Here is a 14,247-nt window from a genome sequence, read left to right as displayed (position 1 = left end):
GAATTCAAGCCCTACAACGACGACCACTACCACCACCAACAACAAAAGATAAAAATTCTATTTGAAAAATAACTAAAGTAAAAGAGGCTAGGGGTGTGGCTCAAATGGTCGAGAACCTGCCTAGCAGCATAAGGTTCTGAGTTCAAGCCCCAGGTGTGTAGGGGAAACCTTCCAAATTGGGACACACTCAAATGATGGCCCTGGGACCTCAGCAGACAATAGCAGTCACTGAACATGACATGTGCCTCTTTTAGCTGGGACCAGAGGTTAGGGAAGTGCCAGATGCTCTCCTGCTTCCACTTTGGGGAAGAAAACACAAGTCCTGATTCTTGGATTCTAAAGGAGCTTGTCAAAGATCTGTGAGCTAGGGTCACACATACATACTGGGGGCAACAGCTGCCGAGTCCCATGCCTTCATGCATGCTGCCAAACTCCACGTCCCTCAAGTCCTCACTACCCTCCAAGATTTTCCCTTTTCTATTTTAAGTTAACATGTTCTTACTGCTTCCTCTATGCAAGACACTGTTCTCTTTCCTCATCATGATCCTATCAGGCAGACAGCAACTTTACCCTTATTACAGATCAGAAAGCCAAGGTCAGAGTGAAAAGTCTGATCACAATGAGAAAATTAATAAGCGGGCTTTTCAGCTCATCTCTTTCCTTCCCATAGAACAACTGCTCTAGTGTGGGGATAAACCTCAATGCCCATAACTGGTTTCAGGAAGGACTCCTCATTACCATTTCATGGGTAACTCCCTTTTCAGAGGCTACTCCATCTATGCTGTTTTCCTGATTCTACCCAATTCCTGGAGTAAAACCTGATTCAAACAACACAGGCTGATGCCAAAGAAAGGATCATGACTGGTGACACACAGAAGTAAAGTTGACTATGTGTAGGAGAGCACTTAACCTCCAGGAACCTGCTTCACACCGGAAAAATGTTCCTTCTCAGCTCTTTGTGAAAGAGATGAGAAAGTAACCCGAACAGCTGTCTTCACTGCCTGGTGTGAAGTAAAAGCTCCATCACAGGTAGCCTTTGTTGGTATGACCAGTCATCATTCTTTTTCTACCACCAGGGTGCCCCAGGCCTTGCACAGCAGCCTATAGGATTCTTGGGATCAGAGTTGACTGCGATGGAACTCAGGCAGCACAGCCGCCTCAGCTGAAGAGGATATGGGAGGCTGGGTAGTGGATCTTGGTATATTTTTAACATGGCTCTCAGGTCTGGAACAGGGCACACCCGCGGCAGCAGAGAGTTAGCTTGACCATCACACCTACTCTGTGTGGCCTCCTGCTTTTCCCTCTGCTTTTAATTTATCTCATGAGGACTTTCTTCGTTTCATTTTTAAGTGAGAAACCCAGATCAGGATATCTATTACTAGAATCCTGCATTTAGAGCAGAAAAGCTGAACAACCTAAAATGACATTCTCAGACCAGATTTTACAACTTAATTTTCAGAGGGCAGAAAGAGGGCTCTGAGGACTGGTATGAAGAAGCCCCACTGCTATCTTCTCCCTTGCCTTTGTCCTAGACTCAGGCTAATATATAACCTTCAAAATCACTAAACATCCCTAAGACTCAATTTCCTCACTGCTGTAATGATTTGGAGAAAAATGAAAGAAATGTGATATTCATGTAAACTGCCTAGGCTAGGAAGTACCCACCCACAAATATGGCATTAAGTGCTACAATTATTGCTTGACTGGCACTATTACTTGTTGACTGTGTGCTGTGCCCTGAGGCTTCTAGGAGTCACAAAGCAGTGAGACCCAGACTCTTAAAAGTCAGTAAGAAAGTAGGAAGGCAAACGTACTAAACACATTCAGTGCTGAGTCTCAGGAGACTCAACAGAAGACACATGACAGGGCATTTAATTATTTCTGCATTTTTCCTCTTCAGCTACCAGCTCCCAGACCTGGGATATTAGGGGTGGCATCTATGTCAGACACCTTCCCACTAGAGCTCTAAAAGACAGCTTATCCTCTTCTCCAGTCTTCTCTAATCCTGTGGCTACTGTCCTCTACTTTTCCTTTTCAGAGACCATGAATCCCTATGAAATATGAAAGTATAAACCACTTTTTACTATCTGTAAGCAAATGTTATACAAGGAAACAGGACTACTGGGTTTTAAGTTTTTAATTTGCTCTGAGGTCTCGCAGCCAAGTGGCAGATGTGTTTTTAACCTCTGTGGAACATCTCTGAACATAAAAACAAAGGCTGCAGTTATTCCCCAAGGCTGGCAGGAAGTCCTATCTGATCAACAAGAACAAGTGCTTCCTCTTTCACTATGTTCACTACCCAACCCTTTTTGCTTAGACTGAAACATGATTCACACATCAAGAACAGAGGCCCAGAGCAGGGGGAATGGATCAGTGGTAGAGCATTTGTCTAGCATTCATGAGATGAACCCCTGGTTTGATTATCTCTGCAGCAGCCGTAGCAACAACAACAAAAGAATCTAAGCCTCTAGGCCTCTTTCTGACCTGATGTGTCTTGCTGTGGCATACCTGCCTTCAATTCTAAGATATAGATATAGAAGGCTCAGTGATAATTCCCTCACAAGAACAACATGGTCTCAGGAAGATCCAAAGAACAACTTCCCTGCTTCTGCTTTGAGAACCAACAATTTGAAGGAAGGCTGACAAGGAAGCATTTTGGAGAAAAAACAAAAAACAACATTCAGATTAGGCCTGTACTCAAACCCCTTTGATCTTGACCTTCAATGACTTTATTTCTCTGCACCCCAGTTTTCCTATCTACAAGTGGGGAGGTTCAGGTATTCTTCCACACTCATTCTGAAAGACAGAAAATCCTCCTGCAAGATATGATTGACACGACTCATAGGGTTTAATAAAGAATGGCAGGGTCCCTGGCCCCTTGCTTGGATTTTATTTCCTGATGTTTCCACAACCTCAACCGCTGGCCAGATAAAGTCCCAGCTCCTTGGTGTGGCAGCGGACTTCCATGACGCAAAATATATCCCCTTTCATTCTTTCCACATCTGCCTTCACATTTGCCCCTGTTCTGGCCTGCTGCTTTGCCCAGGTACATGCCTTCCAGTTCTGCCAGACACATTCTCGCCTAACGTACCTCCTACTTATCATCCAACACAGCTCCCTCCATGAATCCACCATATTCAGTAACTCAGAGAATTTGGCCGTTCTTTCTTTCCATCCCTGGGCTATATTAATTAAAACACTTATCCTCTGTACGATATTTTCACAATTAAAAAAACTTAATAAAAAAACACTTATCCCACTGACTTACATTGTCTACCTCGGACTAGAAACCCTCAGAGAGCAGGAACCACGTCTTAAGCAATTCTGATTCTTTATATTTAACAATGTTCTTGACCCAGAGAAGATGCAAGATTTCTCCAACAAATAAACCAATGACAGGAACCCTTTCCTTTCTTCCCTCCTTCCCTTCTTTGTTTTTTGTTGTTGTTATTGTTGTGTTGTTTTGTTTTTGAAGGTGCCAATCTTGGGGCTTGACCTCAGGGCCTCACGCTCTTGCTCGACTTTTTCACTCAAAGCTCTACCGCCTGAGCCATAACTCCACTTCCAGATTTTTAGTTGAAAAGTCTCACAGACTTTTCTGCCTGAGCTTCCCTGTAGCTAGGATTTTAGACAAAAGCCACAAGCACTGAGACAGGGCTCTCCATCTTAATGAGTAAAGAACTGCATTTCTGTTTACTGAACCTTGGAGTATTCTTTCTGTAGCCTGAGATGATAAGAAAAGGTGTTGCATGTCTTTTCTACAGAAAATTCTAACTCAAGGGATAAGATTTGACTTAAAGATAGACTTGTAACTAATTTAAAACAAAAAACAAAAAACAGAAACTATGAGAAAGAGCTACTTTCTTTAATCCAGCTAGTATCCTTGCTTCCTTCTGGGTCTCAAAGTACCTAGGAGGAACTGAGGGGAAGGACACAGCTTTGCTTTGGCACAGGGAGACAAACCTCGAGGTTTGGGTTGGCAGCAGCGTTTCAGCACAAAGCTGATGTTGTCCGTGCGTAGGATCTGCTTCTTGAGATGGCTCATGAGTTCTCCCAGGCTGGGAAATCTGCGGTCTGAGCCATGCAGGCTATAGCTGCCTTTCTGTACCTCGATCTGAAAGTTCTTGAATTGCTTTTGGCCACCTAGCACCTGTTATTCAGAAAAGTCATCAGAAACTGTTTAAAATGGAGCAAGACATAAAAACATCTCGACCAGAAAAAAAAAAAAAAATGGAGCAAGACAAAGTTACCAGGGGTACGTAAGATGTTAAATGTTAAGGAACCCTGAAGAAGAGTACACAGAAACTCTGGAACATAGAACCTAACTGTTCATCTAAAGTTACTCAAACATTTAAAAATTACTATCAGCATATAAATTAACCAACTAATAAGGAAATAATGAAATGGAGTCCAGGAGAAGGCCCTGAGATAAAGTGGGCATACAACATACAGAGTATCCCTTGGCTTTTCACCTAGAAGATGACATTCATGAAACTATCAACTTTACTAGTAAACTGTTGTTATGGTGAACTGACAAAGTATGTCTTAAAACTTAGTACTTTATAAAGTAGTGTATATAAAATAAGAATGTGATAGCAAAATTCATGTAGAAACTCCTTCAAACGGAGTCTTTCCAGACTATAAAGCTATTTGAGGGGAACCATTCGAGTGGGTGCTTGACTATCATCTACGTTCAAGTGCTATGATGCAACAGAAAGGAAGTATAAGCAGAAGTTTCTTTCACATTGTTCTTTCTGTGCAAAGGAAACCATTTTAGTGGTTAACAAAGCCAGTAAAACCTACTTACGGTGTAAAGTAGGACATGATATTTCAAGTCTCAACGTCTTAGCTACTTCACATCAAAAAAGATGTGTGCAAAATTAGCACTGTTCCTAGTGGGCTAAATAAGCAGACTAATTCGTCATATTGGTGTTGCTCTTTTTCTCCAGGTAACCTAATTGCAGGCAGGTCATAGTTCTCAACCATTGACCTTGCTGGCACAGCACAGGTAGATTCTGCCTCAGGAAGGCTGGGTGGCCTTACCTACCTATCTATCCTAAAACACTGACCTGCCTCCGGAGACTGATGAATAATAAGGATAGGCATCTTTTGTGAAGACAACAAACCTGACAAGTTCTGAGCCACTGAGCTTGTATCGGCCCTGCGGCAGAGCTGTTCAGGAACATCCTTGGGCAAGCAGTGACCACTGGGACTTTACCCAGGACATCTGGCAGCACTGGGTTCCTTTTGTAATCTCCTCTTCCCATTCTTGACACACACCAGTCCAAGGCTCCCTCCAGTGTCTGAGATCTATCTTATACTACCAGCTTACTTCCATCTTGAGTGTCCCTTTCACCTCAGTCCTCCTAGCTCATGTTGAGCCCTTACCAATACTAGCGGATTTATAGACTCATACTATAAAATTCTGTCTTCTAAAAATTCTACTTTTCATTTTGAAAAACTGTATAAATAACAAAAATTAGTTAATAATTCTGGCTAAAATCTTGGCCTCTGGGATTTCTCTCATACCACTGTCAGCTTCCAGCCACATCTGAATATTTAACAGGTACCTGTAATTTTCAAAACATGGGTCAGCTACTTAATTGTTACAATGTCTGGAGCTGTCACTTGGGAAAAGTGTTAAGACAATGTTGATGAGGTAACATTTTAGTACTCATCTGAACCACAGAATGTAGCAGGCAGATACAACTCTGTGCATGTGATCTTGATATTCAGTCTAAAATATACCAGTCTAGTTAATCACACTGACACTCACAAGTGGCTGGTAAAAATTAGTTTCCTGGTCATGTTCTGTCTTACAAAACCACAGTGCATGCCTGCTGAGGGGACAGCAGGTAGAAAAGAAAAGTGGTGAGGAAATAGTACAGGTCTGGTTGCTCAGGAATGGTCTTTTGTGAACTAGATTTTGTCAGACCTCCCAGGGATTTTCTCAGCAACCCAGGCTTTTCTACCTCAACCTGTCTAAGTAATCTTCTCTGCCACAGATTCTGGACCAGGTTGTCCAATGTCCCATGGTCATATGACTCAGCTCACACCAGTGCCCTCATCACTAACCTCAGACTTTTCAAAGCAGGTGACGGTCATGAGGATGTTATCAAAGTCAGTGCAGCTCCACCTCAGCACATACATCCCCTCCTCACTACCTTCTTGACGCAGTTTATTGATGGCATATTCCGTGCTAGAGAGAGAAGTAGGGAAAAGGAGAAAGAGCTCACATAACACAGCACTTTAGAACCCCCCTCCCCCCCGGGATATCCACTTATCTGAGTTGCCTCAGTTCTTACAGCCCCATTATATAACCCATTTGGAGTCCTACAGTGTCTGATATGACACATGAGACATATGGAACTATCCATGAACACTGAGGATGAATCTCTAATACAGAGAAGAAGGATCCAACTTGCCCCCAAGGCACTGAGTTGCCCCAAGTTCCCCAAATACAGCACAAACACTCACTAAAGAGTGTCCCTACATATGGTCTCCCTAGTATATGGATACTAAATCCAAAATGCAAAGAGATATGACAAAGTAAAGAGGACTCAAGAAACAAAGGACTTCCACTCATTTTGTCATGCCATTTCTAAATGACTCCATGTTCTTGACCTCATATATGGCATATGCATGTGCACATCTGAGGGAAGCTAGTAGGAAGGCACAGAATCAGATGGAAACAGGGGAAAATATACAACAGAGGGGCCCATCAGCTGCACTGGACTTTGATGAAAATGAACTAAGCAACTCAAGGGCAGCGATGGGAGGGAGGGAATGAGAGGAAAGAGGGAACAGCTTATACTAAGCAAAAGGAAAGAAATGTACGAATCACCCCATATTGAAGAAATAGTTGTATTGTCAAAGCTCATAGAATTCACAAACATTATAGACCATGATAAAAACAAGTTGTCTTGTGAAGGTTAAAATGTGTTTGTGCCTTTAAGTATCACTTCTCACAATACTGTGAAATTTGTGAAATTTATGTAATCACAATCTCAATAAAAAATTATTTTTAAAAAAAGAGTGTCCCTAAAGCTGGTGACAGGGAGCTACCAATGATGCAGAGATCCCATACTTAGCCACTTCCAATCACCCCTAACCCAGCCCAAGTGGAATATTATGGTAGATATTTAGGTCAGCATTTCTTATTGCTATAACCTTAGTAACCAGAACAGGCTGGGCTCATAGAAAGCACTCAGTGAATAAACCAATGAAGATTTAAAAAGGTGTTAGCAGGGAACATGCCTGTCTTACACTCTTGTATTCCCAGGACCAATGAACTGGAGCATATAGAGGGCAATAAATACTCACTAAATAAATCCAGGTAGAAGAATTACACTAGCACTGAGTGCGTGCTACTCATAAAATGCTGGTAAAAGAGGGCTGACATGATCAATATGCTTTAGAAATGCAGACTTTTCAACTGTGTCCTGCTATCTGATACCTCCACATCTTTGCACAGCTGACCCCCTACCTGGCATACTCTGCTCCTTCTTTAAGACCTGGCAACACATCAATGATTCTTCACCACTTAATTCAATGTGAAGATGGACTACTTTGAGAAGCCTCCTGAGACAGAGAGTTTCAACCTCCCACAGAACATAAAACACGCATCCTTCAACAAATACTCACTGAAGGCCTATGATGTGCCAGGCTCTGCTGAGTGAGGGTGCTAGACAAGGCAGGGAACATTGCAGACAGTGCCCCCTGCCTTAAGGAGGCTCAAACCAGAAACACACAGACACATAAACATAGGACATAGGAGCTAATAAATGCCACTGAAAGAAAACAAAGCAGAGGACAGTAGTCAAAGAGGGACAGAGGGGAAGGTGGAAAGGAGGGAGAGGTGTTATTTTATATAGTGTGGTCAAGAGAAAACTCCATGGATGGAGTGCTAGCTGTCACCTAAAAGAGGTAGGTAGGGTCTGTGTAGATGTCAGTGGAAGGGCATTCCTAGCCTAGGGAATAGAAAATTCCAGGGCCCTGAAACATAATAATCATGAGTGAGACATTGGAGGAAGATACTTTTATGGTGGTCAACTCCTTATTCTGAAATTCTTCATGACAATCTCCCCTAAGTTCATAAGACTACAAGTCACAGTCCAAAACAACAGCAACTTGCCTTTCACTAGGTAACCAGGAGAGGAAACTGGAAAGCAAGTCATATGTAAAGTAGCTAAAGAAATACTATCCCAGATCTAAAGAATCAGTCGTAGGCTGGTGATATAGCTCAGTGGTAGAGCCCCTGCCTAGCACGTGAATTCAATCCCTAGTACTCAAAAACAAAGCAAAACAAACCACAGTCTTCCTTTGTCAGGAAGTATACTGAAATCCTGCTGTCTCAAAAGCAGAACACAAATGAGTAAGGAGAAGTTACAAGAGGCCAAGTACAATTCTTTTTTAAAAAGTTTGTACATTTGTCACGAGGAGAGTCAAAAATCTATGGTTGCCTTGTGTTATACTATGCTTCCCATTTGCAGAGACAGGTTACCAATTCTAAGACATAGGTGTTCTAAGGCATCTGACAGGGCAGGGCTCCTTCTGGCTTTCAGGCTGAATCACACACCCAGTCCTCACCACTCCTCCAGCACCAGTAGGCCAAGCTAACCCAGGATTCTACTTACCTCCTGCCTGGTACTGAGATGTTTCCTACCTTGAACTGCCCACAGAATTTGACAGGGTAGGGAATTAAGAAAGGTAGTACTGGTTGATCAGCTATGGAGACATGCAGGTATTAAAACTATGAGTACAGACAAAGTAAGGGAGGAATTGAGAGGCTATGGTAGGAGACAACAGCCAGGACTAAAGCTCAGACAGCAGCTATAGAAAAGGCAGTCCATATGTACCATGAGTGAACAGAGTCAACTGCTCCAGCCTAAATAACTGGACTGGGGTTGGAGGAGGCCAAGTTCCCTACTGCTAAAATCTGGGCTACTTGTCATACCAAAGTTACCAAAGCATTCTAGAACCAACCAGATTGGACCATGACAGCCATTCTGTATGTTGTGGACAATCAGTGGGGGAGCCACGTCAGTGCAGAGGTAATGGTGGGCATCTGCTGTGAGCCGGAAATAGCCATCTACCAAGGATACAAAGGACAAGGCCTCCTCGTGAGAAGAAAGTTTCAGCTCCTGTTAAAAGAGAAGACATTCCAATGGTTACAACATGTGTCAACCACCCTACGTAGTCAACATTGTTTGTAGAGCACATAGTGAGAAGATACTTAAAGCAAAATGCAGAACATATAACCTCACAGGGAAACCATTTTGTTGAAGGTAACTGTACTCCAGCCTTTACAGGGAACCTATATTGTTCCAAGTTTACTCATCTGTTATCTTACTGGGCCGTGCATATGAATAGGAGTTGAATAGGAAGGGATGGGAGCAAAGGAAGACTGTGACAATAAGAGAGACCTACAAAGAAATGGACTTGTAAGTCCATAAAGGAAAAACAACTGCCTCAATCATAGTGGTAGGGGCACAAAAGTGGAGGTGGTAAGAGGAGAAGATATGCATCCTGGTCTTAGCACAAAGCAATGAATGATGAATTGGTATTATTCCAGTGAAGGAGCAGAGGCATGGCTGCCTCAATTTCTGATACAGAAGATGGCATTCCTAGGTTCTAATCCAAGAATGGGCTCATACACAGTGCAGTTTGGCAGGCTAAGTGCAAGGAGCTTGGAGAGTTTGTTTGGAGGAGGCAAGTCTTACTTGGAGAGGAAAAAAAAAAAAAAGACAAGGCAAAGCAAAGAAGAGAGACTTGGAATTCCACGAAGGACCATATTTAGAAAAATACTTGGAGGAAAAAAGCCAAGGGTCCCAGATCAAGTACTGCCAATCTGAGTAGAAATGTTTGCTCATCCAAGAACATCTCTTGGTAAGAAAATACATGAAAACCATGATTTGGAGCTCTGGCTTAAAAAAAAACATTAAAAAGCACCTGAACCTTCAGAGAGGGGAAGAAGAACACTTGGAGTATAAAGTTCTTTCTTCTAGAAAAGGGAGAGGCTAGTGAAGCAAAGACACAGACAGAGGAAAGGAGGCCAGTGTGTATTAGCAGCTATTAGGAAGGAGGTCGGTCCTTCTAACAGCTATAATGTTAAAGGAAGGGTGGTGCTGTAAGGTTGAGCCAAAGAAGTGCGAGGGCAGGGCACCACTGAGCTGGCCCCTCAGAAGGGGCCCTTTCAGGTGTAACCTAGTATCCATCTGAAAATATCTCTGGAAAGCAGATTTGAGAGGCTCTAAAATGAGGGGCAGGACTGGTAAGGCAGCTCCTTCCCTAGCCATAAGAGCACCTGTTTCCTAAGAGAAGAAGCCTAAGTAGAACTGGAAATGTCAAAGAGATGCAGAGTGAAGTGATACACCAATATGGATTTGTTGATCTGTGGTCATGCTTTCCTGAAAGACTGTCAGCCAAAGTGCTGCCTAATCGAAGGAAAACACAGGGGAATGAGATACTCAAGTGGAAGTGTGGAATGGTATCTAATCCACAGGGTCTAGATGATCCTATCTGGGTTCAGCATCTCTACCTGCTACTGGGTTTAAGCATATGTACTACTCACTATTTTTGTAGGTCAAATGGTCAGGTATTGGCAATTTCAAATGGTTTAATCAAGTAGTTATGTGTTCTGGATAGGTTACTTAACCTCTTTGTGACTCAGTTTCATTCTCAGTCAAGTATGAACAACTATCTATCCAATCAGAGTTAAAATGAAAATTAAAGGAGTGGGCTCTTGCAAAGAACTTAGAATAAGAAGTGCTGGACATAGCTGGGCAGAGTTGTGGGCCTAATGGCCAGGTAAGAAAGCTCTGACTGAGCCGGGCGCTGGTGGCTCACGCCTGTAATCCTAGCTACTCAGGAGGCTGAGATCTGAGGATCGCGGTTCAAAGCCAGCCCGGGCAGGAGAGACCGTGAGACTCCTATCTCCAATAAACCACCAGAAAACTGGAAGTGGCGCTGTAGCTCAAGTGGTAGAGCGCTCGCCTTGAGCTGAAGAGCTGAGGGACAGCACCCAGGCCCAGAGTTCAAGTCCCACGACCGACCCAAAAAAAAAAAAAAAAAAAAAAAAAAGAAAGCTCTGACTTGGGGGATAGAGGCCCCAACCAAGTGCCAGATCTGACTGTGTCAACTGTGAAGTGGTAAGACAGGCTCACAAAATGTGTATCCTATCTGTTGCTTCTTTTCCTCCTCCTCCCACTGTCTTAAGGGATTGTCTACATTCAAGACTCACATCTCTGGCCAACCTCTTCCTCACTGCCTCAAAGTCCCTGAGGGATGATAACACCTTAGACACCTAAGCAATGAAGGCAAAAAGTAAGGCCTGGGCCAGACAGGGCAAGTTCTGAAGCTTTCTTACTCTGTGACCCTGCATCAGGCTCTACATCTCTCTGTTATGATCTCAGGGTCTTCAGTTCAAACAGCTGGTATTGCTACAGCCATAGCTCAGGACCTTAAGTAAGGACACATCATATAACCCAGGGCCTGTCATCTACAATATGTTATCTACATTTTGATACTTATTTTCTCTTGCCCTACATTTTCCATTAGTATCTATCTTTTCTATTCCTGTCCTCACTTGCTTTTATTACATTTTCCCAATAAAATCATCATCTTTATTTTTAAAGGAAAATGGAATAATAAAATTAAAGCCACCAATAATCTCACCCTAAGTAAATGACTACTAATATCTGATGGGGGGGGGTTGGTTAAATTCAAGGCGTCACATTTGCTAGGCAGGTACTCTACCAGGGGTGGCCTCAGATCATGAGGAAATTTACCAGATTTATAGGTAAAGTTTTACATGCTTCTTTTTTACTTCTAAAGGAAATGTAATTATATAATACTACTACTTGGGTGAACTGCATACCTAGGTTTCTTTCAGTATTTTGACACTGAATTTTGCTAAAATGATTCTTATTCATTAATCACTGCCTGCATCTCACATTGCTTCTAGAAGATCAAGACCCTTTTTAGGTCCAAGATTTGAACTCAATACCTGATGCTATGGTTCACTGGCTAGATTTCTACCAACAGAGTCGGCAATGCCTCCAACTCCTTGGTTATTTCTTTTCTTTCTTTCATTCCCTCCCTCCCTCCCTTTTCTCTTTTCTTGACCCTAGATTCATTTATTTTTTGTCGGTTGTGGGGCTTGAACTCTGGGCCTGGGTGTTGTCCTTCAGCTCTTCAGCTCAAGGCTAGTGTTCTACCACTTGAGTCACAGCACCTCTTCCGGCTTTTTCTGTGTATGTGGTGCAGAGAAATCAAACCCAGGGCCTCATGCATGCAAGGTAAGCACTCTACCACTGAGCCACCTTCACAGCCCTGACCCTAGATTCTTGAATGGAGGGACATACAAATATTTTCAAGGCTTTAAAAACAAATTATCTTTAAGTAACTGTACGAAGAGGCTTCAATTCAATGTCAATTTTTAAGTACCGTACATGTTAATAAATGTCTTGCTATCAAACTGCTTTCCAAAAGACTGTGTTAGAAAAACAAGTTACTCTGGCTTGAGTGATGATCAATCTATCCTAAGCCACATCACACACAAGACTTTTCCTTAGCAATGTTATTTTTTTTGACATAGTCTATGCTAAACTTAGGCAACACATGGCATTTTCTTGGTGTTGCCTCTTTTTGCACTGTGAATGTACTCTTTTTTTCACCGGCCTGTCCTCTCTGGTGTTGTCATTTGTGAGTTTCCCTGACATACATAACTATATATTTTAGCAGTTTCTACTTTCTCTGCCAAACTGACTTGCTTGTTTAGATTAAGTCCTCAAGTGCTACCAGGAAAGAGGAAGTGAGATGAATACCCATTCCTCTGCCTGAGAGTCCCTGGGTGTGCCTTGATAAGGCCTGCCCGAAGGCCTGCTGGGATTCCCACTTGCTAGTTCCAGATGACCATCCAACATAGCAGAGAAGCTGAGTAGGAGGAGGCCCTGAGGAAAAATACATGCACTGGTTTTCTTTTCCTTCAAATCTACTAACTCCTGTGAATTAAATATTTATGCGGAAGTGTCACTGGGTAGGCAGCAAACAGAAAGGGAAATTCACATTTGCAAAACCAAAGAAAGACAACGGACTATACCAGTGAAAATGGACACTGATGATACTTTGCAATGGGCCTGTTTGGCTTGAATGAGATTCTCTCTTGGGATAGGAAATCTGGAATCACATGCCCTTAGCAATGTCTCCCTCTCCCTACCACATACAGATCAAACAGCTTCTGAACAAACTTACCATTTTTTTGTTGTCCTGCTTGTTAATGCTGACTACAGACTCTTTTATTACAATGTGAGTGATTTCAGGGAAGTATGAAAAGTTATTCCACTCTTCCCTGATTTTGTTTTTCTCCTCATCCTTTTTAAGTTTATTTTCCAGTTTCTTCCTCTTCAGCTTATTTTTTTCCTTTTCAATGGGAACAGCCTGATAAAGACACCAAAAAGGGAACAGAGTTACTTGGTTTCTACTTTTTTTCTGGTAAAAGGTCAATACATTTGGCAACTTCATGCAGGCCAAGGAGGAGAAAGTCACCTGCCAGAACTCACACAGCAATTGAGTTTAGAACAAAAGGACTGAGTCTCGTCAGGAAATCTTGGGATTTCACATCTGGAAGAGACCTTAATGAGCACACTGACATTCATATAAAATGTGTGTGTCAGCTCCGGAAGGGATCTAATTGCCCCATGGGCATGTGTTGACGATCATGCCTCCTTGCTTCCATATGGGCCCTGTTTGTCAGCACAAAGAACAGGTTCTTCCCAAGTACAACTGGGTATAATGTGAGCTCTCTCTGTATAATCAATGACTCTATGACAGTTATCAAATAGAGATTTCCACAGAGGACATGAATCTCATTCTTGAATCATCTGTACACTAAAGAAACATTATCTCAATGGAATTTTACACAGCCATTAGAAAGAAAGAATTAAATAATGTCATTTGCAGGGAAAGGAATGGAACTAGAACATACTATGTTAAGCGAGGTAAGCCAAGATCAGAGACAAATGGCCCATGTTCTCCGTGATATGCAGAAGTTAAATCTAAAATGCACTGAGATATGACAAATTACACAGAATTCTAGATATTAACATAGTGACACCAAAAGAGGATAGTGTTAGGAGAGAATCACAAAGGTTCAATAGCCGAGAGCATCTTCATATGTCTATAAAATAATATACATACTGAAACGAACTCCAAAGATATGGAAACAAAGGACTTTTTCTTAACTTG

At 42.3% G+C, this 14,247-nt stretch overlaps 1 protein-coding gene across 2 annotated transcripts in view; it reads right to left on the bottom strand.

The window, feature by feature from the left end:
* Jak1 (Janus kinase 1) overlaps positions 1 to 14,247 on the bottom strand; it is a 121,064-nt gene that overhangs the window by 19,189 nt on the left and 87,628 nt on the right. For both annotated transcript variants that reach the window (XM_042683696.1, XM_042683704.1), the window contains exons 8-11: positions 13,255 to 13,440; positions 8,986 to 9,143; positions 6,076 to 6,199; positions 3,964 to 4,150 (exon numbers count right to left, since the gene is read on the bottom strand). In XM_042683696.1, the coding sequence (XP_042539630.1) occupies positions 3,964 to 4,150; positions 6,076 to 6,199; positions 8,986 to 9,143; positions 13,255 to 13,440 (655 nt within the window). The remainder of the gene's footprint in view (positions 1 to 3,963; positions 4,151 to 6,075; positions 6,200 to 8,985; positions 9,144 to 13,254; positions 13,441 to 14,247) is intronic.

This window comes from Dipodomys spectabilis, unplaced genomic scaffold (genome assembly GCF_019054845.1).
Source record: "Dipodomys spectabilis isolate Male_0828 unplaced genomic scaffold, ASM1905484v1 ptg000002l, whole genome shotgun sequence".
Taxonomy (NCBI): Eukaryota; Metazoa; Chordata; class Mammalia; order Rodentia; family Heteromyidae; genus Dipodomys; species Dipodomys spectabilis.
The sequence above is the reverse complement of the archived record's forward strand: the minus strand, read 5'-3'. Positions and strand labels throughout refer to the sequence as shown.